The sequence below is a fragment of the Cetorhinus maximus genome, chromosome 18 (genome assembly GCF_964194155.1).
Source record: "Cetorhinus maximus chromosome 18, sCetMax3.hap1.1, whole genome shotgun sequence".
In the NCBI taxonomy this organism is placed as follows: Eukaryota; Metazoa; Chordata; class Chondrichthyes; order Lamniformes; family Cetorhinidae; genus Cetorhinus; species Cetorhinus maximus.
In genome coordinates, this window is record NC_135896.1 from 24,678,641 (window position 1) to 24,705,328 (window position 26,688).

The window sequence follows — 26,688 nt, forward strand, 5'->3', positions numbered from 1 at the left end:
GTATTCTGAATCACGTGCTAGCTGAACTAACCAGCGCCCCCTGTAAACCATGTTAGGTATGTCTCTTCTGATGGAAGAACTTTCAAAAGATCTCTCTGTCCTCCCGCCTGCTGCCAACAGAAAGACTTCAAAAAATGTATCTGGCCATTCATAACCTGTATTTTGTATTGCATGAGATTTTCATGCTCCCAGCAGATCAAGAAACCATTGTGTATTTGACTGTCTCTATTTATATTTATCTAGAGCCCTCAATCCTATTCCAAAACAGATATTAATTTGTTCATTGTCACATTGCTGTTGGTGGGAGTTTGCTGTTCTCCAATTGGCTGCTGCATTTCCTAAAACAGTGACAGTGACGACATTTCGAAAGTACATAAGCGGTTGTAATGCGCTTTGGGCCATCCTGAGGCCATGGAAGATGCTATATAAATGCAAGTCATTTTCTTTTTATATTGTTTAATTTGGATGGCAGTAAAGAATTGTAAGATAAGGTGCCGTTCCGCGAGCTTCCACTGAGCTTATTAGAACAGTGTCAGAGGCCAAGAACTGAGAGCTGAACTCAAGAGGTGAGGTGAGAGTGACTGCCCTTGACATCAAGGTAGCAGTTGCCAGAACATGACATCAAGGAGCCCTAGCAAAATTGAAGACAATGGAAATCAGGCAAAAAAACTCTTCACTGGTTGGAGTCATACCTAGCACAAAGGAAGATGGTTGTGGTTGGAGGCCTATCATCTCAGCCAAGGACAGCGCTGCAGGTGTTCCTCAGGGTAGTGTCGTAGAACCAACCATCTTCAGCTGCTTCATCAATGACCTTCCCTCCATCATAAGGTCAGAAGCGGGGATGTCCGCTGATGGTTACCCATGTTCAGTACCATTTACAATTCCTCAGCTACTGAATCAGTCTGGTGGAGCTAAGAAACAGCAAGGGGCAGCAAACATTGGTGGGAGATGTTTATAAGCTACCAAACAGTAGGGGTAATGTTGGGCAGGGTGTAATCAGGAAATTAGAGGTTCATGTAACATGGGTAAATCAGTAATCATGGGTGACTTCAATCTATATATAGATTGGATAAATCAAATCAGCACTAATGTTGTGGAGGATAAATTCCTGGACAGAGTAGGAGTTGGGTTTCTGGAGCAGCATGTTGAAGAACCAACTAGGAATCAGGCTATTTTAGATTTAGTATTATGTCATGAAAAAGGGCTAATTAATAACTTTGTTTTAAAGGAGCCTTTAGGAAATAGTGACCATAATATGGTAGAATTTTACATTAAGTTTGAAAGTGATATAGCTCATTTCAAAACTACGGTCTTAAATCTGAACAAAGGAAATGATGAAGTATGAGGGAAAAGTAGACCATGGTGGGTTGGGAAAATGCATTAAAAGATTTGACAGAAGGCAGACAATGGCTAGTGTTTAAAGAAGTATTACATGGTCGGCAAAAAATATACATTCCTCTAAGACTCAGAAACCCAACAGGAAAGGTGAATCAATTGCGGCTAACAGAAGAAGTTAGAGATTGCATCAGATCAAAGGAAGAGGCTTATAAGGTTGCCAGAAAAAGTGGTAAGCTTGAGGATAGGGAGCACTTTAGAATTCAGCTAAGCAGGACCAAGAAACTAATAAAGGAAGGGAAAAGAGAAAATGAAAGCAAGCTAACGAAAAACATAAAAGTGGACTACAAAAGCTTCTTTAGGTATGTGAAAAGGAAAAGATTAGCAAAAACAAATGTGGGTCCATTACAGGCAGACACTAAACAATTACATTGAGGGTCTTCTTGGAGGAAGATACAAAAACTCTCCCAGAAATACTAGGGAACCAAGGGGCTTGTGGAAATGAGGAACTGAAAGAAATTCGCATTAATAGAAAGGTAGTGCTTGAAAAATGAATGGGATTGAAGGTTGATAAATCCCTGGACCAATGAGCTACATCCCAGGGTGTTGAAGGAGGTGGCTATAGAGAGAGTGGATGCATTGGTGATTACCTTATTACCTTTCTATGGATTCTGGAAAGATTCCCACAGACTGAAAAGCAGACAATGTAAGCCCACTATTTAAGAAGGGAGGGAGAGAGAAAACTGAGAACTTGAGAGCAACCAGAGAGTAGGCTTTACTAGGCCTGCTATTGTACAATGATATAGGATTAATTAATGACCTTAAAGTGAAGGGACCCCTAGATAACAGTGACCAGAATAGGATTGAATTTCATATTCAGTTTGAGGGAAAGAAGAGTGGGTCTAAGACTAGTATTTTAAACTTAAATAAGGGCAATTATAAGGGCACGAAAGCAGAGCTAGCTAAAGTGAGCTAGTAAATTAAGTTAAGGGATAGGTCAATAGAGATGCAGTGGCAAACATTTAAGGGAATAATTCAGAATACACAGAATAGATAAATTCCAATGAGAAAGAAAAATTCCAAGGGAAGGACCCATCAACCGTGGTTAACTAAAAATTTAAAGGTAATACCAAACTTAAAGAAAAAGCATATAATTTCCCAAAGATGGGTGGCAGGTCAGAAGATTGGACAGAATATGAAAAACAGCAAAGAATGACTAAAAGATTAATAAAGAAGGAAAAATTAAAGTGTGAGATAAAGCTGGCTAGAAATATAAAGACAGATAGTAAGAGTTTCGATAGATATTTAAAAGAAAGAGTTAACAAAATGAGGGTCGGTCCATAGAAAGTGAGTCTGGAGAATTAGTAATGGAAAATAAGGAGATGGCAGATGAATTGCACAGGTATTTTGCACGGTCTTCACTATAGAGGATACAAGTAACATCCCAGAAGTAGCTGCAAATCAGAAAATGGAAGGGAGGGTGGAACTCAAGAAAATTACAATCACCAGGGAATTGGTACTTAGCAAATTGTTGGAGCTGCAGGCTGACAACTCCCCAGGCTCTGATGGACTTCATCCTAAGGTCTAAAAGAAGTGGTTGGTGAGATAGTTGATGCGTTATTTTTAATTTTCCAAATTCCCTAGATTCGGGGAAGGCTTCATTAGATTGGAAAATAGTGAATGTAATTCCTTTATTCAAAAAGGGAGCGGGATAGAAAGCGGGAAACTACAGACCACTCAGTTTAACATCTGTCATAGGGAAAACGTTAGAAGCCATTATTAAAGACGTTATAGCAGGGCACTTAGATAAATTCAAGGCAATCAGGCAGAGTCAACATGGTTTTGTGAGGGAAATCGTGTTTAACCAATTTATTGGAGTTCTTTGAAGAAGTAACATTTGCTGTGGATAAAGGGGAACCAATGGATGTACTGTACTTAGATTCCCAGAAGGCATTTGATAAGGTGCAGCATCAAAGTTACTGTGGAAAATTAAAGCTCATGGTATAGGGGGTAAAACATTGGCATAGATAAAAGATTGGCTAGCCAACAGGAAACAGAGTAGGCATAAATGGGTCATTTTCTGTTCCACAAGATGTAATGAGTGCTGTGCCACAGGGACCAGTGCTGGGGCCTCAACCTTTTACAATTTACATAAATGACTTGGATGAATGGACTAAAGGTATGGTTGCTAAATTTGCTGATGACACAAAGATAGGCAGGAAAGTAAGTTGCGAAGAGGACATAAGGAGGCTACAAATGGATATAAATAGGTTAAGTGAGTGAGCGCAGATATGGCAAATGGAGTATAATGCGGTTAAATGTGAAATTGTTCATTTTGGCAGGAAGAATAAAAAAGCATATTATTTAAATGATGAGAGATTGCAGAGCTCTGAGATGCAGAGGGATCTGGCTGTCCTAGTACATGAATTGCAAAAGGTTAGTTTGCAGATGTAGCAAATAATTCAGAACATTAATAGAATGTTATCATTTATTGCGAGGGGAATTGAATAAAAAAGTAGGGAGGTTATGCTTCAGTTGTACAGGGCATTGATAAGAACACATCTGGAATGCTGTGTACAGTATTGGTCTCCTCATTTAGGGAAGATGTAAATGCATTGGAAGCAGTTCAGAGAAGGTTTACTAGACTAACACCTGGAATGGACAGGTTGTCTTATGAGGAAAGGTTGGACAGGCTCGGCTTATATCCACTGGAGTTTAGAAGAGTAAGAGGTGACTTCATCGAAATATATAAGATCCTGAGGGGTCTTGACAGAGTGGCTGTGAAAGGGATGTTTTGTCTTGCGGGAGAATCTAGAACTAGGGGTCACTGATTGAAAATAAGGGGTCACCCATTTAAGACAGAGATGAGAAGAAATTTCTTTTTCTCAGAGGGCTGTGAATCTTTGGAACTCTTCCTCAAAAGGTAGTGGAAGCAGAGTCTTCGAATATTTTTAAGGCAGAGGTAGATAGATTCTTGATAAGCAAAGGGATGAAAGGTTATTGGGGGTAGTTAGGAATGTGAAGTTGAGGTTACAATCAGATCAGCCATGATCTTATAGGATGGCGGAGCAGGCTCGAGGGGCTGAGTGACCTACTCCTGCTCCTAATTCGTATGTTCAAATATAACTGCGGACCTGTTAGTTTGACATAAGCAGTTGGAAAAATGTTAGCAGCTATTATAAAGGATGTAATAACTGGACTCTTAAAAAATAATGATATTGTTGGGCCGAGTCAACATGAACTTCTGAAAGGGAAATCTTGTTTGACAAACCTGTTGGAGTTTTTTGGGAATGTTATTTGTATCATAGAAAAAGGAGAACCAGTGGATGTGGTGTATTTCGATTTTCAGAAGGCTTTAAATTAGAGCACATGGGATTCGGGGTAATATACTGGCATGGATTGAGAATTGGTTAACAGACAGAAAACCGAAAGTAGGAATAAACGGGTCATTCTCAAGATGGCAGGCTGTGACTAGTGGGGTACTGCAAGGATCATGCTTGGGCCACAGCTGTTCACAATCTATATAAATGTTTTGGATGTGGAGACCAAATGTAATATTTCCAAACTTGCTGATGACACAAAAGTAGTTGGGAATGTAAGTTGTGAGGAGCATGCAAGGAGGCTTCAAGGGGATTGGGACAGACTAAGTGAATAGGCAAGAACATGGCAGATTGACTATGATGTGAATAAGAGTGAAGTTATCCACTTTGGTAGAAAAAATAGAAAGGAAGAGTATTTCTTAAATGGTGTAGGGTTGGGAAATGTTGATGTCCAAAGGGATCTGGGTGTCCTTGTTCATGAGTCACTAAAAGCTAGCATGCAGGTGCAGCAAGTAATTAGGAAGGCAGATGGTATGTTGGCCTTCATCTTAAGGGGATTTGAGTACAGGAGTAAAGGTGTCTTGCTACAATTGTATAGAGCCTTGGTGAGACCGTGCCTGGAGTATTGTGTACAATTTTAGTTGCCTTATCTAAGGAAGAGTGCACTTACCATGGAGGGAGTTCAAAGGAGGTTCACCAGGCTAATCCCTGGGATGGCGGGATTGTCTGATGAGGAGATTGAGGAAACTGGGCCTGTATTCTCTAGAGTTTCGAAGAATGAGGGATGATCTCATTGAAACTTACAAAATTCTTACAGGGTGTGACAGGGTAGATGTGGATAGGATGTTTCCCCTGGCTGGTGAATCTAGAATCAGGGGACACAGCCACAGAGTAAGGGGTAGACCATTTAATGCTGAGATGAGGAGTAATTTCTTCACTCAGAGGGTGGTGAATCTTTGGGGTTCTCTACCCCAGAGGGTGTGGAAGCTCAGTCATTGAGTATGTTCAAGACAGAAATTGATAGATTTCTAGATACTAATGCCATCAATGGGATAGTGGGGGAAAGTGATGTAGAGGTAGATGATCAGCCATGATCTGTTTGAATGGTGGAGCAAGTTCAATGGGCCGATTAGCCAATTCCTTCTCCTATTTCCTATGCTCCTATGTTCCATATGCAGCAAGACCTGGACAACATTTAGGTTTGGGCTGGTAAGTGGCAAGTAATATTTGTGCTACACAGGTTCCAGGCAATGACCATCTTCAACAAGATGGAATCCAATCATCTCCCCTTGACATTCAACAGCATCATCATCATTTAGTCCCCCCCACCATTAACATCCTGGGAGTTACCATTGACCCGAAACTTCACTGGACTAACTGTACAAATACTAGAGCTACAAAAGCAGGTCAAAGACTTGGAATTCTGTGGAGAGTGACTCACCTCCTGACCCACCAAAGCCTGTCCACCATCTACAAGGCACAAGTCAGCAGTCTGATGGAATACTCTCCACTTGCCTGGATCAGTGCAACTCCAATAACACTCAAGGAGTTCAACGCAATCCAGGACAAAGCAACTAGGCTGACTGGCATCTTATTCACCACTTTAAACATTCACTCCATCCACCACCGATGCACTGTGGCAGTAGTGTGACAAGATGCATTGCAGCATCTTACAAACCCATGACCTAGAAGGGCAAGGGCAGCAGACAAGTGGGAACACCAACACCTGCAAGTTCCCTCCGAGCCACACTCTCTTCTGGCTTGAAACTATATCGTAATTCCTTCACTGTCGCTAGATCAAATTCCTGGAACTCTCTCCCTAATAGAAGTGTGGGTGTACCTATGCCACATGGAGTGCAGCAGTTTAAAAAGGTGGCTCACCACCACCTTCTCAAAGACAATTTGGGATGGGCAAGAATTGCTGGCCCTGCCAGCAAGGTGCACATCCCATGAAAGAATAAAATAAATCGCATAATTGATATTTAGATAATTTGAATGGCTTCACAAAAGCTTCCTGCTCCTTTTTAATACAAATCAGTTAGTTTTAATTATTGGATGGTTCAATTTTTGGATACAAAACTCTGAATTATTAGGTGTCGAACTTAAAGTTTGTTTGGACATTTCTGAGGGCCCAGGGTTGTCATGTTGCATGAGGGTTTTCCAAACACAGTTCTCTGGAAAGACTGTGGCAATTATTGAGTTGGGTTGTTGTAATGGAGAACACATTGAGAAGGAAATCTCTTGCCTACCTATAGAAATTGAGGTGCTTCTGCTGCATAGGGAAGGCAGGGGAGTGTGTTTATCTTCATTGAGTTTGACCTTTTTAGGATATGGGTATTGTATTCTATCATTCTAAGTCAACCTACATGCTGAATAGTGCTCAGAGAAAGCGGTTAAAGAATTAGAGAGCTGTACTTGGAGTAATGAAACACTGCACTCAGGCAAGAGTAGGTGGAGTTTAATCCAAATTCTAATAGACTCTTATGTGAAATAATTTTTGCCTCATTTTCATGTATTTATGTAATATTTGCAGTTGGAAGTTTTACAATACAATCTGCGAGTTGGACCAGAAGAAGAGACTGTCTTGCTCTAAGTTCTTCATCTATGAAAAAAAGCTGAGAGGAAACTGGCTTCTTTTCAATTGGTGATTTGTCCATGGTTTTAACATTAAAATTTTCTTTGCATCGGATAAGGGAAGGAGATGCTTGCTGTAATGCAAGTAATTTAAAAAGTGCAGAGCTGTACTGCAGTTTGCACAATCGTAGTGACTGGTTTCTACAATGGCACTAAAGCCAATTTAAAAAGATATACTCTAAGCAAGGGCTTGTGCAAGGAATGATGCAGTTCTCCGCTTTGCTCTCCATCATATTTGGCACAGCAGCAAAATGCGGATAGAATACAAAATGGGAAATGTATCTTTCTTGGTGGGTCAGTGGAGAAACGGACCGTACATCTCGACATCATAGCAACAGAACAGTCCCAGTTCAATCCGCACCCTGTGTGGGATTGAGTGACCTTGGCCGCGTTAGTGGTAGAGTTGTTACAATGTACCACAGAGCCCTGAGCTCGGGCAGGGGAGAGGTTGGGGGAGGAGATGGGGGGGTGGGGGTGGAAATCAGCCAGGGGTCTGATTCCTCACGATGAACCCATGTCCAACTCTGAAAAATGCAGACATCAAGTGAAGACAGGGGTGGGTTCGGCCGTGATGCTCTCCATAGTGGAATAGCTAGCTGGCCCTCAATGTTCAGGCACAGAGTTTATTCCCAAAGTGGAGTCTTAGTATTTGCTAGGAGCCTAGGAAGATTCCCATGGACGATGAACCAGCTGTTGCGGGTGTAAGATCACATTTGACTGGACATCCCAAAGACAGTCAGACTAAACATATATATTTGCATCCAGTGGTGCGCTAATTGGTCCGATTTTTAAAGATTGATCTGTACGTCTCACGAACTGATAAGTTCCGGTATTAAATTACACAAAGATTTTGGAATAATAAATAGAGACTTCAGGCTGGTAAGCACGAGTGGCGGAGCTCAAAAAAACCTCCTAAATACTGTTGAATAGAGACATGGAAAATTGTTTTCAGACACAGGCCGGTGCAAATTCTTAACAATTCTTAACTGGAGAGGCACATGAGACCGCTAAATACAAGACTGCCAAGCTGTTAAATGCAACATTCAATGATAAACAATCCTCGGAATTGATAATCAAGTTCTTAAGATGGTTAAAATGCAGTACAATGAGTGAAACCTGGGTAATACAGGTCTCAGATTGATAAATACAGCTCTCAGGCTGCTGAAAGCAACCATTAGCCTGATGAGTGCAGCTTCCAAACTAATAAATACACCATCAGGCTAATGAATACAGTTCTCAGACTCGAGAATGCAGTCATTAGATTGATAAATACAGCTCCCAACCTAATAAAGCTATCATCAAACTGATGAATACATCTCCCACATTGTCAACCACAGCCAACAGCTTGATAAAAACAAGATGTGTTTGTGAGTTAGGGACACTGAGGATGCTTAGCTACAATAAGCAGATCAAGGTGTGTTCAGGGATAGGGCCCAGGTTTAACAAACGGGGCAGGATTTTTACCTGGTCGGGTGGGCGGGCCCAGGAGAGAAACCGACCACCACCTGCGATCGGGCCCCAAACGCGATTTCATGCTGGCTGGGCAATTAGCGGCCAGCCAGCGTAAAAGGCGTGCTCAGAGCCTCAGCATTACTGGGGGGCAGGAGGAGTGCGAGCACTGAAGTGTGCACATGCGTGAGGGTGCACTCAGTGAAAGCTCCCTGAAGGCACAGAGCTGCCTCAGGGAGCTGAAGATTTTTAACATTGCAAATAAAGAAGTGAAAAATAAGGAAAACATGTCCCCTCATGTGACTCTGTCACGTGACTCTGTTAAAAATGAGTTTTAAAAGTGTTTATAATTTTTTAAACCACTGGTCGAAACCTCATCCTGCCCGTGGATGAGGTCTCGCAAAAAATGCAAAGGCCGCTTGGCCTGTTCGCCCGCACGCCAACTGAACGGTTGAACGGGCAGCGAAAAATTCAAATTAATTAATTGATTAAGGGCCTTGATAGGCCTCTTAATTGTTAGCGGGCGCGCTGCCACGTCTTGCGTGTGCCTGCCGAGCGAAATATCGCGAGAGTGCGCAATGACGTCGGGACGCTCACCCGAGCTCACTGCGCACTATTTCACTCCCATTCAGGACAGGGATGAGGACGTACGTAGCTACGTGGAGAGATTGGATAGGTTGGGGTTATTTTACTTAGAACAAAGGTGGCTGAGAGGTGACTTCGTTGGGGTGTATAAAATTATGAGGGGAATAGATAGAGTGGACAGGATAAAATTGTTTCCCTTGATGGAGAATTCTAGAACCAGGGGACATAGATTCAAGATAAGTGGCAGAAGGTGTAGGGGGAACATGAGGAAGAACTTTTTTACGCAGAGGGTAGTGGGTGTCTGGAATTCGCTGCCCAAGTTGGCGGTAGAGGCAGAGACTTTAAACTCTTTTAAAAAGTACCTGGATCTGCACCTAAAGTGCTGTAAGCTGCAGGGCTATGGGCCGGGTGCAGGAAGGTGGGATTAGAAAGGGCACCTGAGGGTCCTCGTGCTGACATGGACAAGATTGGCCAAATGGCCTCTTTCTGTGCTGTAACTTTTCTATGGTTCTATGGTTGCGTGCCCGCCTGACAAGGGAAAAAATTCCGCCCATGATGTTTAACTTAGAAAAGTGTAGGGCTATGCACAGGGGCATGTAAAACGTTAAATATGCACACACAGTGCAAAGAAAAAAAATTGAAGCCAGTGGTGAAGGAAGAGACCTAGATATTTCAGTGCATCAAGCTCTAAGGGTCCATGACTATAGTCACTCGTGAAGCTATCACTAAAATCAATAAGATTCTGGGGTATATTCACAGTTCAATTCAATATAAAACCAAGTATACAATTTTGTCCTTATTCATGAGCTTGTTTAGGCCTGAATTAGAATACTGTGTTCAGTTTTGGTCTCCTCACGTACTGGGGGATATTTAGGCTTTTGGAAAGAGTGTAGAGGAGAGCCACTAGACCAAATCCCAGATTAAAACTAAGCCAAATCACAGAATCTTTATAGCGCAGAAGGAGGCCATTCAGCTCATTGAGTCTGTAATGGCTCTCTGAAAGAGCATTCTACCTAGCCCCACTCCTTTGCTATATCACCGTAACCTTGCACATTCTTGCTTTTCAGATAGTAAACCAACTCCCTTTTGAAGAGCTCGATTGAACCTGCGTCCGCCGCCCTCTCAGGAAGTTTGTTCCAGACTCCCTTTCCTCACATCACTTTTGGTCCTTTTGCCAATTATTTTGAATCTGTGCCCCCTAGTTCTTTATGCTCTCTTGATTGGGAACAGTTTCTCACTATTTACCCTGTCCATACCCCTCAGGATCTTGAATACCTCTATCAAGTCATCTCTCAGCCTTCTTTTCTCCAAGGAAAACAGTCCCAACCTCTCCAATCTATCCTCATAGCTACAGTTCTTTACCTCTGGAATCATTCTTGTGAATCTCCTATGTACTCTCACCAATGCCTTCACATCCTTCCTTAAGTATGGCACCCAGAACTGGACACAGTACTCTAGATGAAGCCGAAATAGTGTCTCATACAAGTTCAACATGACCTCCTTACTCTTGTACTCAATGCCCCTATTAATAAAGGCTAAGATACTATATGGTTTATTAACTGCTCTATGAACATGCCCTGCCATCTTCAATGACTTATGTACCTATACATTGAAAATGGCAGGGCATGCTGAGAGAGCAGTTAATAAAGCAGATAGGCTCAATGAGTTGGGACTATCTACTTTAGAGAAGTGTAGATTTTGGAATGATTTAATCGAGATTTAATGAAGGGACTAGATTGTGTTTATGTAATTTTTTCAACTGGATAGGTTAAAGTAGATCAGGGGTCACTCTTACCAGTTGTGTAAGGGCAGGACTAGGTTGAATGTTGGACAATTACACTTTTCCCAGAGAATAGTGGAGCTGAGGAACAGGTTGACGGTTCATGTGGTGAATGCTGATCTGCTTAATTTTTCAGGAGAAAGCTGGACCTGTTCCTAAATGGGGCAAAGATCATCTCAAACAAGAGGTAGATAATTTGGAACATTAATCAGAGCCTCCTGGACTAGTTTCAAATAGCTAAGGAGGTCAGAGATAATTTTCAATTTATTTTCCTTCATTGGACTGGATTTTTATCTGAGGTTTTGCTTCCATCAGGAGATTACAAAACTCCAGGTGGATGACGAGTCTGTATATTGTGATGCATCAGGCATCACAACTCTCTGAGAGATTGGATTGACAGACAGTCACATGTTCCTATTGAATAATGGTACTATTAGTATGTGTGCTAAATAAAATTGTTACTACATTAAACATAGCTCTTAAACATAGTTATACTATTCAGTACAGAATACAGTCCCAACTTCAGTTTTGAGAATGTCACAGCTTTTCTAAAGCCATAATTGTCAGAAGACTTCTAAAATAAGTATTAGCAGATTGTTCCCTATGGCACCTCCCGGCTAATCCAGTTTGAGACCAACATTTTCACAAGTAGTATCAATGCTGCTCCAGGCTGGGCTGACAGAAGGCATTACATGGCTCTGAAAACCATCAGCCATTACTCATTTTATGTCGTGGATCTGGAGATACAACCTGCACCTTTCGAGAATATTTGCATGTGTGGAAAACAGCGTACTTACTGTGAGCGCTACGGATCCTAGAAGAAGTATTACAGAATAAACCAGACCTTTGCTGTTGATGCGTACCTGTGACACAAAGTGAAACCCTTCAGCCACAAAATGCAGGTTAGCTTTGCCAGGATATACTGCAGCATTAACAAAATTCCTGCCTCAGAATACTTGAGCAGTGCTTGAATCTGCTTGGGGAAGGGTTTTCTGGAGAGATCAAGATTTTTAGTTGGGATTTTACCTGAAGTTGGAATTTTGGGCTGATATTTTCTAATTATTTTGATTTTTATAAAATAATTCTAAATGATGCTTTCATTCTCAGAAATAGCATTCGCACCTCTGAGTCAGGTGTATATTTTAATTGCTATAATGGGAAGTGCAAAATGATCACAGCTTGATAGCAGGACGTCAGAGTTAACTAAGTAATTAAATGTAATTTTAAATGCAAGCTACACAGTCAGATCCTGCATACATTTAAAAATATAACTGCAGTTTAATTTTTGCTTCTTATCTCAAAACTTAGATGTTAATTCCACTGAAAAAATCAATGGCTGTGGTCTCATGTTGTGGGTTTATGAATCAGCCTTTCCAATCTCAAAAATGGCATGTCAGTGAATTGGGTTGTAAACATTCATTCAAAGAATTTATCCACCTATGAGGCAATATTCTAATGATCAGGTCTTTCCAAGCCTTCAGATCCCCAAAATTCAAACAAGGCAACCAGAAAAAACAAAGAAATATAAGTGCAAAATAGCAACTGAGTTGACCAACAGGAAAAGTAAAATATACTTACAACGGAACCAGTGTTAATAACCATTGTCTGAAGACCCCATGGAAGACCCAGGCCCACAAGAATGTCAAAGACATTGCTTCCTATTGTGTTAGACACTGCCATATCGCCCAGCCCTATAAAAAACAAACACATTTGTAAAAATCTGTCTGGCTGTCTAAGCAACAATTGATGAAGTGTTACTAACCTATAAGAATGTGATTTTTTTTGTTGTAAACAAAATCCATTAAAACTCTTGGTTCAGTATTGTACTGAGGTAACAGCAATGTTTATATCTGTGTGAATTCAGTTTGGGTATAGTGAGGTGCACTGCGCTTGACCTAACAAGAACAATCTTGGGTTAAGTGGGTTCAGATCATGAGTGTAGCCCCAGTGGGATCAATGTCTATAATTGGGCTGCTGGGAGGCCTCCATTAGTGATAAAGGTCATCAGCTGGAGAGCTTTTTGAATGCAGAACGGCTTCCAGCTCCAAATATCTGATGGCTCCCTTTGGGAAGAAACCGTTATTTAACTTTTTAAGTTTCCCTGGTGCCTGCCTCTCTCAAACCCTCCAGTTTGTTTGGGATTCTTCCTAAGAACTGCCCAATCAGCGTTCCAGAAAAAAAGTGTTTTCTCAAGACTCCTGTGCCCTCATTTCCATGCAATTATAGTGGCTACATTTGGTGTAGGATGCAGGTAGTACACCAACTTGAGGAAAATCTGGTTGGTTTTGAAGAGTATTGGGAAAGGCCTGAGGGAAGGGAAGGGAAAGGAATACAGAGCGTCTCACCCTAAATAAAATTATTAGCTTGGGCTTATTCACTAAATGGGCAATCAGCTCAATGCACAACACACTGTTTTCTTTTAATGTTGCATTAGTTTCTTTCTGTTGGAGTTACGGAAAAGGTAAATCCCATCATTATGATCATACAAGAGATGAGGCAAGAGATTACTCTCAACTATGTTCTTCTGCAAAAGTGTTAAAAGTAATGAAAAATAATTGAGACAGTAATAGTAGAAGCTGCCACTGGCAGCTGAATTAGTAACAAGAGACATTAATTTAGAATTTATACCTGAAATCTACAGGAAATTTCAAAGGAATATTTTCTTTAAAGGATTGGGAGGATATGGAATGTATTACCACAGTGGCTTTATTAAAGGGTATGGAAAACAACAGGGAAAGAGTATTAAATAAAGAGTATTTCCACTGGAATTTTCTCGATCCTCTACTTATACATCAATGGAGATTCTCCAGGGAAATGACCAACTTCAGCTATTAATGCGACTAGATGTGGAACTTGCTACCACATGCAGTAGTTGAGGCAAATAGCGTTTATGCACTTAAGGGTAAACTAGGTAAGTGCGTGAGGGAGAAAGGAGTATAAGGATATGCTGATAAGGTTTGATGAAGTAAAATGTCAGGAGGCTCCTCTGGAGCATAAACACCAGCATAGACCAGTTGGGCTGAATGGCTTGTTATTGTGCTACATATTCTATGTAATTCCACGTAACTTCTCCTGATGTTTTGCTAATACTTTACCAAAGTTATGGCAGAAGATTGATGCAGTTAGGGGGCTGGCACTCTCACATGGACGATTGTTTGAATAGCCATCTTTAGGACTGAAATGTCTGTGATTCTATAAAAGTGTATTTCATGCATAACGGTCTCTGTTTTCCTCCACTCACTCAGACTAGTGAGGTCAACACATTATTTCTCTTCAAGTTATATTGGCTTTTCTAACCATTGTTCATAAAAGAAAGAATGATGAACTTGACCTATTGTCTATTCTAACTACTTTAAAGGAGATTTCTGTATAATTAAATTTACTGAGATGCTGATAACTGACGAGGTAAAATTCCTAATGCACGAGAACAATCAATGTTAACATTGATTCTTTTAAAAATAAATCAATTCTGTTTATCAAACAGTTGTGGTGTTTCTATAGGCGGATTGGAAAATGTTAGGGATAAATCTCAGTTAACCTGGCCTAAGTTTGAACACAGGGCCTCCTCCAGAGGTCCCCAGCATCACAGATGCAAGTCTTCAGCCAATTTGATTCACTCCATGTGATATCAAGAAACGCCTGAAGGCACTGGATACTGCAAAGGCTATGGGTCCTGGCAATATTCCGGCAATAGTACTGAAGACTTATGTTATAGAGCTAGCTGTACACCTAGCCAAGCTGTTCTACTACAGCTACAAAACTGGCATGTACCCGGCAAAGTGGAAAATTGCCCAGGTATGTCCCATACAAAGCAGGACAATTCCAATCCAGTCAATTACCGCCCTATCAGCCTACTCTTGATCATCAGTAAAGTGATGGAAGGGGTCATCAACAATGCTATCAAGCGGCACTTGCTTAGCAATAACCTGTTCACTGAAGCTCAGGTTGGGTTCCGCCAGGGCCACTCTGCTCCCGACCTCATTACAGCCTTGGTTCAAACATGGACAAAAGAGCTGAACTGGCGGGGTGAGGTGAGAGAGGCTGCCCTTAACATCAAGGCTGCATTTGACCGGGTGTGGCATCAAGGAGCCCTAGCAAAACTGTAGTCAATGGGAATCAGGGGGAAAACTCTCCGCTGGTTGGAGGAGTCATACTCAGCACAAAGGAAGATGGTTGTGGTTGTTGGAGGTCAATCATCTCAGTTTCAGGACATCACTGCAAAAGTTCCTTAGGGTAATGTCCTAGGCCCAACCATCTTCAGCTGTTTCGTCAATGAACTTCCTTCCATCATGTTGGTCCCTTGGAGGACGAGACTGGGGAGTTAATAGTGGGAAGGCAGAAATGGCAGAGACGCTTAATCGATATTTTGCCTCAGTTTTCATGGTGGAGGACACTAGTACCACCCCAATAGTAACAGGTAGTGCAGAGGGTATAGAGAAGGAAGAACTTAGAACAATCACCATCACTAGAGAAAAAGTACTGAGCAAACTATTGGGATTAAAGGGTGATAAGTCCCCAGGACCTGATGGCCTACATCCCAGGGTCTTAAAGGAAGTGGCAGCGGAGATAGTGGATGCATTGGCTATAATATTCCAAAATTCCCTGGATTCTGGAAAGATTCCAGTGGATTGGAAAAAATGCTAATATAACGCCCTTATTCAAAAAAAGGGTGGGGGGGGGGCGGCTGTGGAGAGGCAGAAAGTAGGAAACTATAGACCAGTTAGTTTTAACATCTGTCGTTGGAAAATTGTTGGAATCCATTATGAAGGAAGTAGTAATGGGACATTTGGAAAGTCAAAATGCAATCCATCAGAGTCAGCATGGTTTTATGAAGAGTAAATCATGTTTAACTGATTTTCTAGAGTCCTTTGAAGATGTGACAAGCAAAGTGGATAATGGGGATCCTGTAGATGTAGTATATCTGGACTTCCAGAAGGCCTTTGATAAGGTGCCGCACAAAAGATTAATACACAAGATAAGATTACACGGAGTTAATGGTAATATACTAGCTTGCATAGAGGATTGACTAACCAACAGAAAGCAGAGAGTCGGGATAAATGGGTCTTTTTCTGAATGGCAAGCTGGAACTAGTAGGGTGCCACAGGGTTCGGTCCTTGGGCCCCAACTATTTACAATCTATATCAATGACTTGGATTCAGGGATAGAAGGTACTATAGCTAAATTTGCAGATGACACCAAAATAGGTGGGAAAGTAAGTTGCAATGAAGAATTAAGAAATTTACAAATGGATATGGACAGGTTAGGTGAATGGGCCAAAATTTGGCAGATGGAGTTTAATGTGGTTAAGTGTGGGGTTATCCATTTTGGTCAGAAGAATAAAAAGACAGCTTATTATTTAAATGGAGAGAAACTTCAGAATGCTTCAGTGAAGAGGGATCTGGGTGTCCTCGTGCATGAATCGCTGAAATCTAGTATACAGGTACAGCAGGTAATAAGGAAGGCAAATGGAATTTTGGCATTTATTGCTAAAGGAATAGAGTATAAAAATAGGGAAGTATTGTTGCAACTGCACAAGGCATTGGTGAGACTGCACCTGGAGTACTGTGCACAGTTTTGGTCCCCTTACTTGAGGTAGGATGTAGTTGCATTGGAGGCAGTTCAGAGGAAGTTCACTACATTGATTTCAGAGATGCGGGGCTTGTCTTATGAGGAGAGATTGAGCAGTTTAGGCCTATACTCGCTGGAGCTTAAAAGGATGAGAGGAGATCTAAATGAGATATATTAGATGCTAAAGGGGATAGACAAAGTAGACGTGGAGCAGGTGTTTCCCCTTGTGGGGCATTCTAGAATGGGAGACCATAGTTTTAGGCTAAGGGGTGGTAGATTTAAATCAGAGATGAGGAGGAATTACTTTTCTCAAAGGGTCATGAATCTGTGAAATTCAGTATGTCAGAGTGTAGTGGATGCTGGGACGCTGAATAAATTTAAGGAGGAGATAGACAGATTTTTAATTAGTAATGGGTTGAAAGGTTATGGAGAGTAAATTGGAGTTGAGGCTGAAATGAGATCAGCCATGATCGTATTGAATGGCGGGGCAGGCTCGAGGGGCTGAATTACCTACTCCTGTTCCTAGTTCTTATGTTATGTTCTTATAAGGTCAGAAGTGGGGACGTTCACTGATGACTGCATAATGTTCAACACCATCAGATACTGAAGCTTCAGTCCATGTCCAAATGCAGCAAGACCTGGACAATATCTAGGCCTGGGCTGACAAGTGGCAAATAACATTCGCATCACACAAGTACCAGGCAATGAACATGTCCAACAAGAGAGAATCTAACCATCGCCCCTTGACATTCAATAGCATTACCATCGTTGAATACCCACTATCAACATCCTGGGGGTTACCAGTGACCAGAAACTGAACTGGACTAGCCATAAAAATACTGTGGCTACAAGGGCAGGTCAGAGGCCAGGAATCCTGTGCTAAGTAACTCACCTTCTAGCTCCCCAAAGCCTGTCCACCATCCACATGACACAAGTCAGGAGTGTAATGGAACACACTCCACTTGCTTGGATAAGCGCAGCTCCAACATCACTCAAGAAGCTTGACACCATCCAGGACAAAGCAACCCATTTGATTGGCACCTCTTCCACAAACATTCACTCCCTCCACCACCGACGCACAGCGGCAGCAGTGTGTACCATCTATAAGATGCACTGCAGGAAATCACCAAGGCTCCTTAGACAGCATCTTCCAAACCCACGACTACTACCAATTAGAAGGACAAGGGCAGCAGATAGATGGAAACACCACCACCTGGAAGTTCCCCCCCAAGCCACTCACCATCCTGACTTGGAAATATATCACCATTCCTTCACTGTCGCTGGGTCAAAATCCTGGAACTCTCTCCCTAACAGCACTGTGGGTATACCTACACGTGTGGTCTGCAGTGATTTAAGAAGGCAGCTCACCACCTAGCCAGCGACACCCCTGAATAAAAAAAACAGTTCCATTAATAAACCAGTGTAAAATGATCAAGTATCTAGGTACCTTGTCTGGCCACTATTAAACTAGCCATGCAATCTGGAACACTTGTTCCTGCTGCCAGAAATGTGATTCCCATGATAATATCCGGAATTCCCAGCGTATACCCTGTTACAGTTACCTGTACACAGAAAGGAAACAGGCGAACATAGTCAAATGTATGACAAACATATAACATAATAAGATCTGTACAAAAAGATCACTTTACTGCAATCATCATTTCATAACAGTTATACAGATGGACGTTACAGACTGGTTTCATACTATCAACAGGAGATATGTGTCTAAGTTACAAGTGTTAATCGTAAATATGGCAGATTGAACGGGTGGGCATGTCTTATTTCATGTGGTTAGCAACAAAATTACTTTTATCTGCTTCTGCAAATAATTGAACAATTCCAAATCACACACAAATGCTGCCATTCAACCATAGACATGCTTCTGAATGTAAATGGGTTCAACAGACGGCAGGACTGCAACTTGGCCTTGATATACAGGCAAATCCAGGGGAACAAGGGCATATTCAGGCAGATGTTCCTTTAAGATGATACATATATTCACATAAGGGTTGATGAATACAAAATAATGGGAGTTTTCTTCGAGAGCTTAAGATTTATTTTGGCTTGTTTGCAATCATAACAATTTGGTCTTAGGCACTTTGTGCAATAACATCAGTGATTTAAGCAGCCAAGTCCCTGATATTGTAAAATTTAGCACTTGGCTTAGTGGCGCCAAGTGAATCAGTTCACTCAACATCACATTTGGAGAATCAAATTCCAGAAGATTTGCCATGTTTATCCAATATGCCAGCCATTTGTATAGACAGTTCCTTTGAGCTTTGTTTGGAGATACTATAAGCAACAGTGTGCAGTAGGCCTCACAATTTTGGCAGCTTACCACATGCAATCGATTTATATTCAGCCAATAAGTAAGTTGTCAACTCCAAACACTGACTTAGCTCAGGTCTATTCTCTCTGCTAAGAAAGAGGTTTAAAATCCCTAAACTGGTACAATAAATCCCATAATCTGTGATCCAGCGAGCTAAATGATTTTGATTTGAAGGACATTTAAAGGGCAGATGTATAGTACACTGAACAGTCAGCTTTAAAAATCATCCTGCCACAGTTTTGTGTTGGCTTCTCTGACAAATTCACACCATACCGGGCGCTACAGTGGAAATTATATTCGACACATATTTTCAATCTTGATTTCTATCAAAACTAAAATAAATAAATAAGAAGTGGCAGAAGCAATAACATCACAATGTCAGTCATATCATGGCCTATATTTGTTTATAAATTGCCTTGCTAAAATTGCTCCTTTAAAAAAAAATCCAATAATGCATCGTGTACCTGAGTTCCTCAATCTACATTGTCTATGTTACTTCATTTATATTAATCAGAAAATCTAAAAAAGGCTAAGTTGAAATAAAACAGATATGGCCTAAATAATGTGTATACACCTCCTAATGCCAACTGAATAAAAATGAACAACTGATGACAAGAATGATATTAATACTGGCTGTCAGGGCAACAAGCGATATTAAGAGAACAGAATTAGCCTTTTCACAAAGCAATACTTATGCAACACACTGGAAATACCACAAGCTTAGAATTTTTCATTTCCACACTATACTGACCCAGTCCACAAGTGCACTACACTTCTGAGGATTTCAATTATTTAACAGAATGTTTTTGCAGAATCTAATTTTAGGAAAATATAATGACTATAAGTCGAAAGTTTCAAACCTAGGAAAAATTCCCAGTGCTTCAGTACTGGTTGGTCTAATAATGAATAATGTTTAATTGGTAATATTGTCTTGTTCCTTGAGAGGAAGGACATTAAACAGATTCTGACAGGGAAGTATATTATGTACTTAATTTTTGAACAAGCAGCAATGAAAATCAACTTACAAATTACAGACAAAACATTTCACAAACTTACCTTGGCTTCTGACACATCTTTAATCTAACATGTTCAATATTTATTAGATTCCTTTTATGATAACAAGCTTTTGGAAACAAGATTTCAGATCTAATTCAAATATTATTAATATCTAATTTTGAATACATGAATGACAATGATGTTTCTATATCCTGAACCTAATGGAAATTATGCAAAATGCCCATTGCAAAAAATATTTTAGCACATCATTTAATTCAATGTTACAATGCTTCAGTAAGCAAATACTTGTGTTGGGAGGTTGTATAACAGTACTTTGGTGATGCAGAGCAAACAAGTGGGAGGATACTCCAATTGGCTCTATTAGTGTAAGTGAGGCAAAGTGAATGCCTGTGGGTCTGACCCTGTGTGAGTCCCAACTCATTTGAAACTCTGTCCTACAAATCTGGCTCAGGCATTTAGTTTCCTACCAATTCATTAACAATCACCGATAAGTTCCACCTAAACAAGCCATTAATGCCAGTGTCACGCAGCAAAAGTGTAACCCATTTCAGTACATTTTACCTGGCGAAGTTTGACGTTTACTGTGTTGGACATTCTTGTGCTGAAAATAAATAACCAAACACTGAGGGTGAAATTGGTCAAGGGGAAGTAGCACAAAATGGAGCCTGGAAAAGAAAATTGTGTGGGGTGTAAAATCGGCTGCCAATTTACCTATTTTATGCTATCTTGTGAGGCAAATTTCATACCCAACTTTCCTACATTACATCAACCATTCTATGTTTTGTATCTGACACTTGAGGGGAGATTTGACAAATTCAGACTGCTTAGCGTGATGGGACTACAAATTCACAAAAACTACCTATTGTTGTACTGAGCTTTTCCCCTGTTTTGAATCCTGTTGCCGGGCTTGGAGGCAGGAAGGGCATGGAATTAGGCGGAATGGTAATGTGGTGGAACTCAGCTGCCTTCCTGCCTCTGCTGGAATTAAGTTCTGGGCGGGAAGGCCCATGGTCTACCATCTCACCCTGCTGCCTACAGACGCCCTTAACAGACAATTATTGACCACTTAGGGGTCTCAACCTGCTGCCATTGGGATTAACCTAGCAGTGGGCTGACCTGTCGACAGGTGTGGACAGCTTTTCAAGTGTGGAGGGCATGGGGTGGTAGATGGGACGGGTGCTCTCCCATGATTAAAGGTACTAAGCACCTGACTGAGGGGACTCAGCATTAGGAAGGGGATAGACTACTGAGAGCCATGCCTTTGACCTTGCTGCTGATCTCCCTGCACTCCTCTCCCCATGACCCCCCCATCCCACGAAACCAAACCCCCCTCCCCCCACTCCCCGCTCCCATTACTCACCTGTGGCCTAGCCTGGGTCAGTGACCCTGGGACTCTAGTGCCTGTCCTTCCGGTAGCAGCCACAGCCTCCCTAGTGGTGCTGCTGAGCATAAGAGCTGCTGGTCTCTAATTGGCCGTCAGCTTTTAGTGGGTGAGACTTTGCCACCTCCTCTCCACCACCCCACTCCCAGGGTGTTGGTTCCAGGGGTTGCCCACTATTGGCCTCACCACTGCCTGATTGGCTTGTGGTTCAGAGAGCCTTCCCGAAAAGAGGCAGCATAGATCTCTCACTGGCTCTCTAGCTAACAGGCAATACCCCCAACACCTCAACATGATTCTGTCCTATATGCCCAATTGGTTAGAAGTGCAAAAGACCAATAATTACTTAAGAAGAAATAGGAGCAGGGCTAGGTTGTATGGTCACTTGAGCCTGGTCCGCTGTTCAATAAGATCATTGCTAAACTATTCCATCAACTCCACTTTCCTGCCCTCCCCCCAGACCCCTTACAGCCCAAAAATTGGCTGGGCTAGAAAATTCCAAAGATTCACAACCCTCTGAGTGAAGAAACTTGTCCTCATCCCAGTCCTAAATGGCCAACCCCTTATCCTGAGGCTGTGATCCCTTGTTGTAGATTCCACAGCCAAGAGAAGCAACCTCTCCGCATATACCTTGTCAAGTTCTCTAAAAACTGTATACATTTCAATGAGATCACCTCTAATTCGTCTAAATTTCAGAGAATATAGGCCCTTCTATTCAGTGTCTCCTCATAGGTCAGTCCTCTGGATAGGGGATTCATTAATGGGTAGAAAATGGACAGTGGGCATAAATGGGGCTTTTTCAAATTGGCAGACAGTGAATAGTGGAGTGCCGTAGGGATCATTGCTGTGGCCTCAGCTATTTACAATCTATATTAATGACTTAAATGAAGAGACAGTGAGTAATGTATCTATGTTTGCTGATAATACCAAACTAGGTGGGAAGGTAAACTAGGGGGAGAACACAGAGGGAGGGTGCAAAGCGATATAGACAGGTTAGGTGAGTGGCAATGAGATGGCAGATGGAGTATAATATAGGGAAGTGTGAAGTTATTCACTTTGGTCGTAAGAATAAAAAAGTGGAATAGTTTTTTAAAAGGTGAGAAACTTAAAGTATTGATGTTCAAAGAGACTTGGGTGTGCTTGTACAAGGAACACAGAAAGCTAGCACGCAGATGAAGCAAACAATTAGGAAGGCAAATGACATGTTGGCCTTTATTGCAAGGGGATCTGAGTACAAGAGTAACAAAGTCTTGCTACAGTTGTACAGGGTTTTGGTGAGACCTCACCTGGAGTACGGTGTGCAGTTTTGGTCTCCACATTTAAGAAAGGATATACTTGCTTTGGAGGCAGTACAGTGAAGGTTCACTAAATTGATCCCCATGATGATGGGAGGCTAAGTAAATTGGGCTTATATTCTCTGGAGTTTAGAAGAATGAGAGGTGACCTCATTGAAACCTACAAAATTCTAAGAGGCTGGATAAGGTGGACACAGAGACTATTTTCGCAGGTCGGGGAATCTAAAATGCGGGAGGGGGGTACAGTCTCAGGATAAGTGGCCAATCATTTAGGACTGAGGTGAAGACAAATCTCTTCACTCAAAGGATTGTGAATCTTTGGAATTCTCTACCCCAGAGGGTTGTGAATGCTCCAGCATTGAATGCATTTAAGGCTGGGATCGACAGGTTTTTGGACTTTCAGGGGATTAAGGGATATGGGGAGTGGGCAGGAAAATAGAGTTGAAACCTAAGTTCAGCCATGATTGTATTGAATGCAGGGCAGGCTCGATCGGCCATGTGGTTTACTCCTGCTCCTATTTCTTACGTTCTTATTATGTTCTCTCATCCCAGGGATCAAACTAGCGAACCTTGTGCTCCCTTTAAGGCTAAAACTGTACAGAGCTATCCAGGTGTGGGCTTATGAAAGCCCTATGTAACTGCAGCAAGGTTGCAAGTACTCCAATACTGCAACCGCTGACAATAAAGGCTAACATACCAGGCTGGATTTTCAGCCCAGAATCGGAAGAGCAAAATTGGGAAAATTCCCGAATGCGCAAACCCGACTCAGGAGTAAGTGCCCCGGATGTTCTAATTTTTATTCTGGAGGGGGAAGGGGTTGTTAACGGGAGTCAGGCAGCCACCCCATGAACATTGTGGGAATAGCCATACAGGGGCTGCCAAGTGCTGAGGCGGGGTAAGCTGTGTGAAAGGCCTGCCTTAATGATCCAGGACCCATCCATGCCAACTCATGTCGTCCACTCACCCACATGGCCCCTCATACCAACGTAAGCCACTCTACCCACCTCCAGGACCAGTTAATACCTCCATGCGAACCTATATCTCTCCCCCACCCCATGGTCTGTCATAGCTGCCAGGCCAGCCTATGCCCTCTATGCAAATCTATGGCCCTTTATAGCCCCCCTTGCCAGCTTAGTGCCAACTCATGCCAGCCTATGATACCCCCACCCACCACCTTTTGCTCTTACATCTTCCAGGCCAACTCATCCAGTATCTACCATGGTCAGACCTTAGGAGCCATGCTAAGATGAAAATAAAGTTCTAAGTGTCTATTGATGACTGCTATTTTTAAAAAAAACACTCTCATTGATAAAAACCCATTCAATATATTTAAATTCCTTCAACTACTTAATCCCTTATGAAAACAACCATTTGTATTCATAACCCCATCAAAGACTTTATACCCACTTGGATCTGTCAATTAAACTGTGAACGTACAAGACCCCCACTGGTAATGAAAGTTTGAGGAATCAGGCATGCAGCATCAATTCTATAATCATAACCCTCAGGCTTATGTCAACAGATAGATAGTGAAATTGCACACAGTAGGCTGTGTGTTTTTAATTTAAAGGGCAGGAGATTTAAATGCCTTGACAGCTTATCCACTTTTTATGCACACTCATGTCTACTATTAATAATGCCAAAGGGTACCTGATCTCTCCCAAAGGGCACTTCACTTCTCCCAAAGGGCACCTTACCTCTCTCAATGGGGTCCCTGGACTTAACCATTACCTCTCCAAAAGGATATCCTATTTCTCCAAATGACTGCGGTAGCTTTAGACCTTTTGCTGATATGTCGAAAGCCCACAAGTTATGTTTTGTTCATCCCACCAACAAAAATTGCATCTGTTTGAAGGCAGCTGCACTTTTACATGTGCAGCTTTCTCCGTGAAGAAGTACAAAGTACAACCTGCTCCCATTCCACCCCTGGCGAAAATGGTAGGTGCTGGGTTCAGGGGTGGGACTTGTGGAATCAGGATTCCAGTGCTATTTTGGCTAAGCTGAAGGGCCTTCTGTCCCCATGCATATTTGGGCCACCATTTGCCTTCCTTATCGCTTTGCTGCACCTGCATGTTACCTTTCTGTGATTCATCCACGAGGGTACACCAATAGCTTTGAATTCCAACATTTACTCATCTCTCTTCTTTTAAAAAATATTGTATTTTTCCATTCTTCCTAGCAAAGTAGGTAACTTCACATTTCTCCATATTATGCTCTATCTGCCACCTTTGTGCCCAACCATATAAACGGCTTATTTCCCTTTACTTTCTCTTTATGACCTCCCCACAGCTTACTTTCCCACCTAGCTTTTTATCATCACAAACTTGGATACCTTCGGCTTGCTCCATCTTCTTAGTCATTGATATGGATTGTAAATAGCTGAGTGCTGATTTTTGTGCCATTCCACTAGTTACAGCTTGCCATCTGGAAAATGATCCATTTATGCCTACTTTCTGTTTTCTGAATACTGAATCCATTTGAATATAATACGCCAATCCTCTAAACCCTAATCCTGTGTAACCTATCAGTCAACTCAAGCTGAAGGTCATTTGAGTTAGTTTGCAGCAATACCAGCAACATGCTGAACTGCATGGCTCCCCCTTTCTCACTGAACTTCTAAGATCTGGAATCTTAGCAGCCTGGGACTATTGCAATTGTCATCTCTTAATAAATTCTATCAACTCAAGGTAGCTCAATATGTTTTAAATGGTGTGATGATTTTCTTGTGCATTAGTTTCTTACTTACCATCCACACCATTAAATAAGAAAAGACTGCAATCCACAGAGTAGACATGAAAAAGGTTAGCATGAAGAAATTCTCCCAGCGAGGTTTTGCACTGTTAGGGACGGTGAAGAATAGCACAACCAGTACTGGCCATGAACTTAGCCACTTCATCTTATTCAAATATCCCCCTGTAGATAAAATGTAGATATGATTCTATGAGAAATGTGAGGGAAAATACATGCACTCGGTGCATTAGACTCTACACAGTGAAGAAATAGAGACTGCCTTATTTTAAAAAAAAAAATCCAACAAAATTTTTGTAACCTCTTCCAGCACACGCCAGCAACTGTTTTTAATTACTGGTTTTCAGTTGCCAGTCCAGTTGATCATTTTAATCATAGACAATTTTAGAGGCCCCAGGAAAAGACGACTGGCATTATCAACGTAAATATACCCTGATGTTTATAATGAGCTTAAATTTCAGTTTTATTTGCGGACCCTAACACTTTGCTTACAATAGCACCTCATAAAGCCCTGAAATTAGACATGTAACTTGTTTGATGGTAAAACTTATATTGCAAAAACATTACAGCACAGCAGAACTGGCCATCTCTTACTGTGTGCAAATCGCTGTGATAAAAATGCCATGGAGTTCATTTGAGCTTTTTCCCTCCTCCATATTATGCTTTATTTAGGTTCAATAGCTACATAACTCATCTCTCCTGACACTAATGTATATTTTTGTTAATAGTGAGCAGGTTATTGATAGAATAGGTAACACCTCTTGCATAGAAGCTTCATGTCGATTTGTAAAGGAAATGCCACATGCTTCTATTTATTATCTCATGTTATTGTTTGTCTGAATGAAGGCCAGTCATTTTCCAAAAGAGAAAGAAACGTGAGTGACTGAATCAAATGGGCCTGATTTTGTTAACCTCCTATATTACAGTTACAAAGCGGTTAAAGGTTTGGTCACAAATAATTTAGCATCATTTATTCCCCTTTATACCTGACCACCATACTCCCCCCTCCCCCCATTCTAGAGAACAGCCTGTAGAAGGAGAGTATAAAGGGAGAGAAAACACATTAATATGAGGAGGTACCTAAAATAAAAGATTATTGATTTAATCAGGGAAATATATTGGTAACATTGATTTTCAGTTTTGCTCTCTGCAGATCGTTAAAATAATTTGAGGTTTAGAGTGAATGGTTGCACATGGTGCTATCCTTTCTTATGAACTGATTGAGGTGCTTTGCTTATTTACAGATACTT

General features: G+C 41.5%; 1 protein-coding gene across 1 annotated transcript in view; it reads right to left on the reverse strand.

Annotated features, from left to right (window-relative positions):
- Positions 1 to 26,688, reverse strand: part of LOC144692999 (sodium/potassium/calcium exchanger 4-like) — a 278,798-nt gene that overhangs the window by 4,141 nt on the left and 247,969 nt on the right. Inside the window, exons 12-15 of the mRNA XM_078562236.1 lie at positions 25,437 to 25,603; positions 18,119 to 18,233; positions 12,682 to 12,794; positions 11,901 to 11,966 (exon numbers count right to left, since the gene is read on the reverse strand). Coding sequence (XP_078418362.1) covers positions 11,901 to 11,966; positions 12,682 to 12,794; positions 18,119 to 18,233; positions 25,437 to 25,603 — 461 coding nt within the window. The remainder of the gene's footprint in view (positions 1 to 11,900; positions 11,967 to 12,681; positions 12,795 to 18,118; positions 18,234 to 25,436; positions 25,604 to 26,688) is intronic.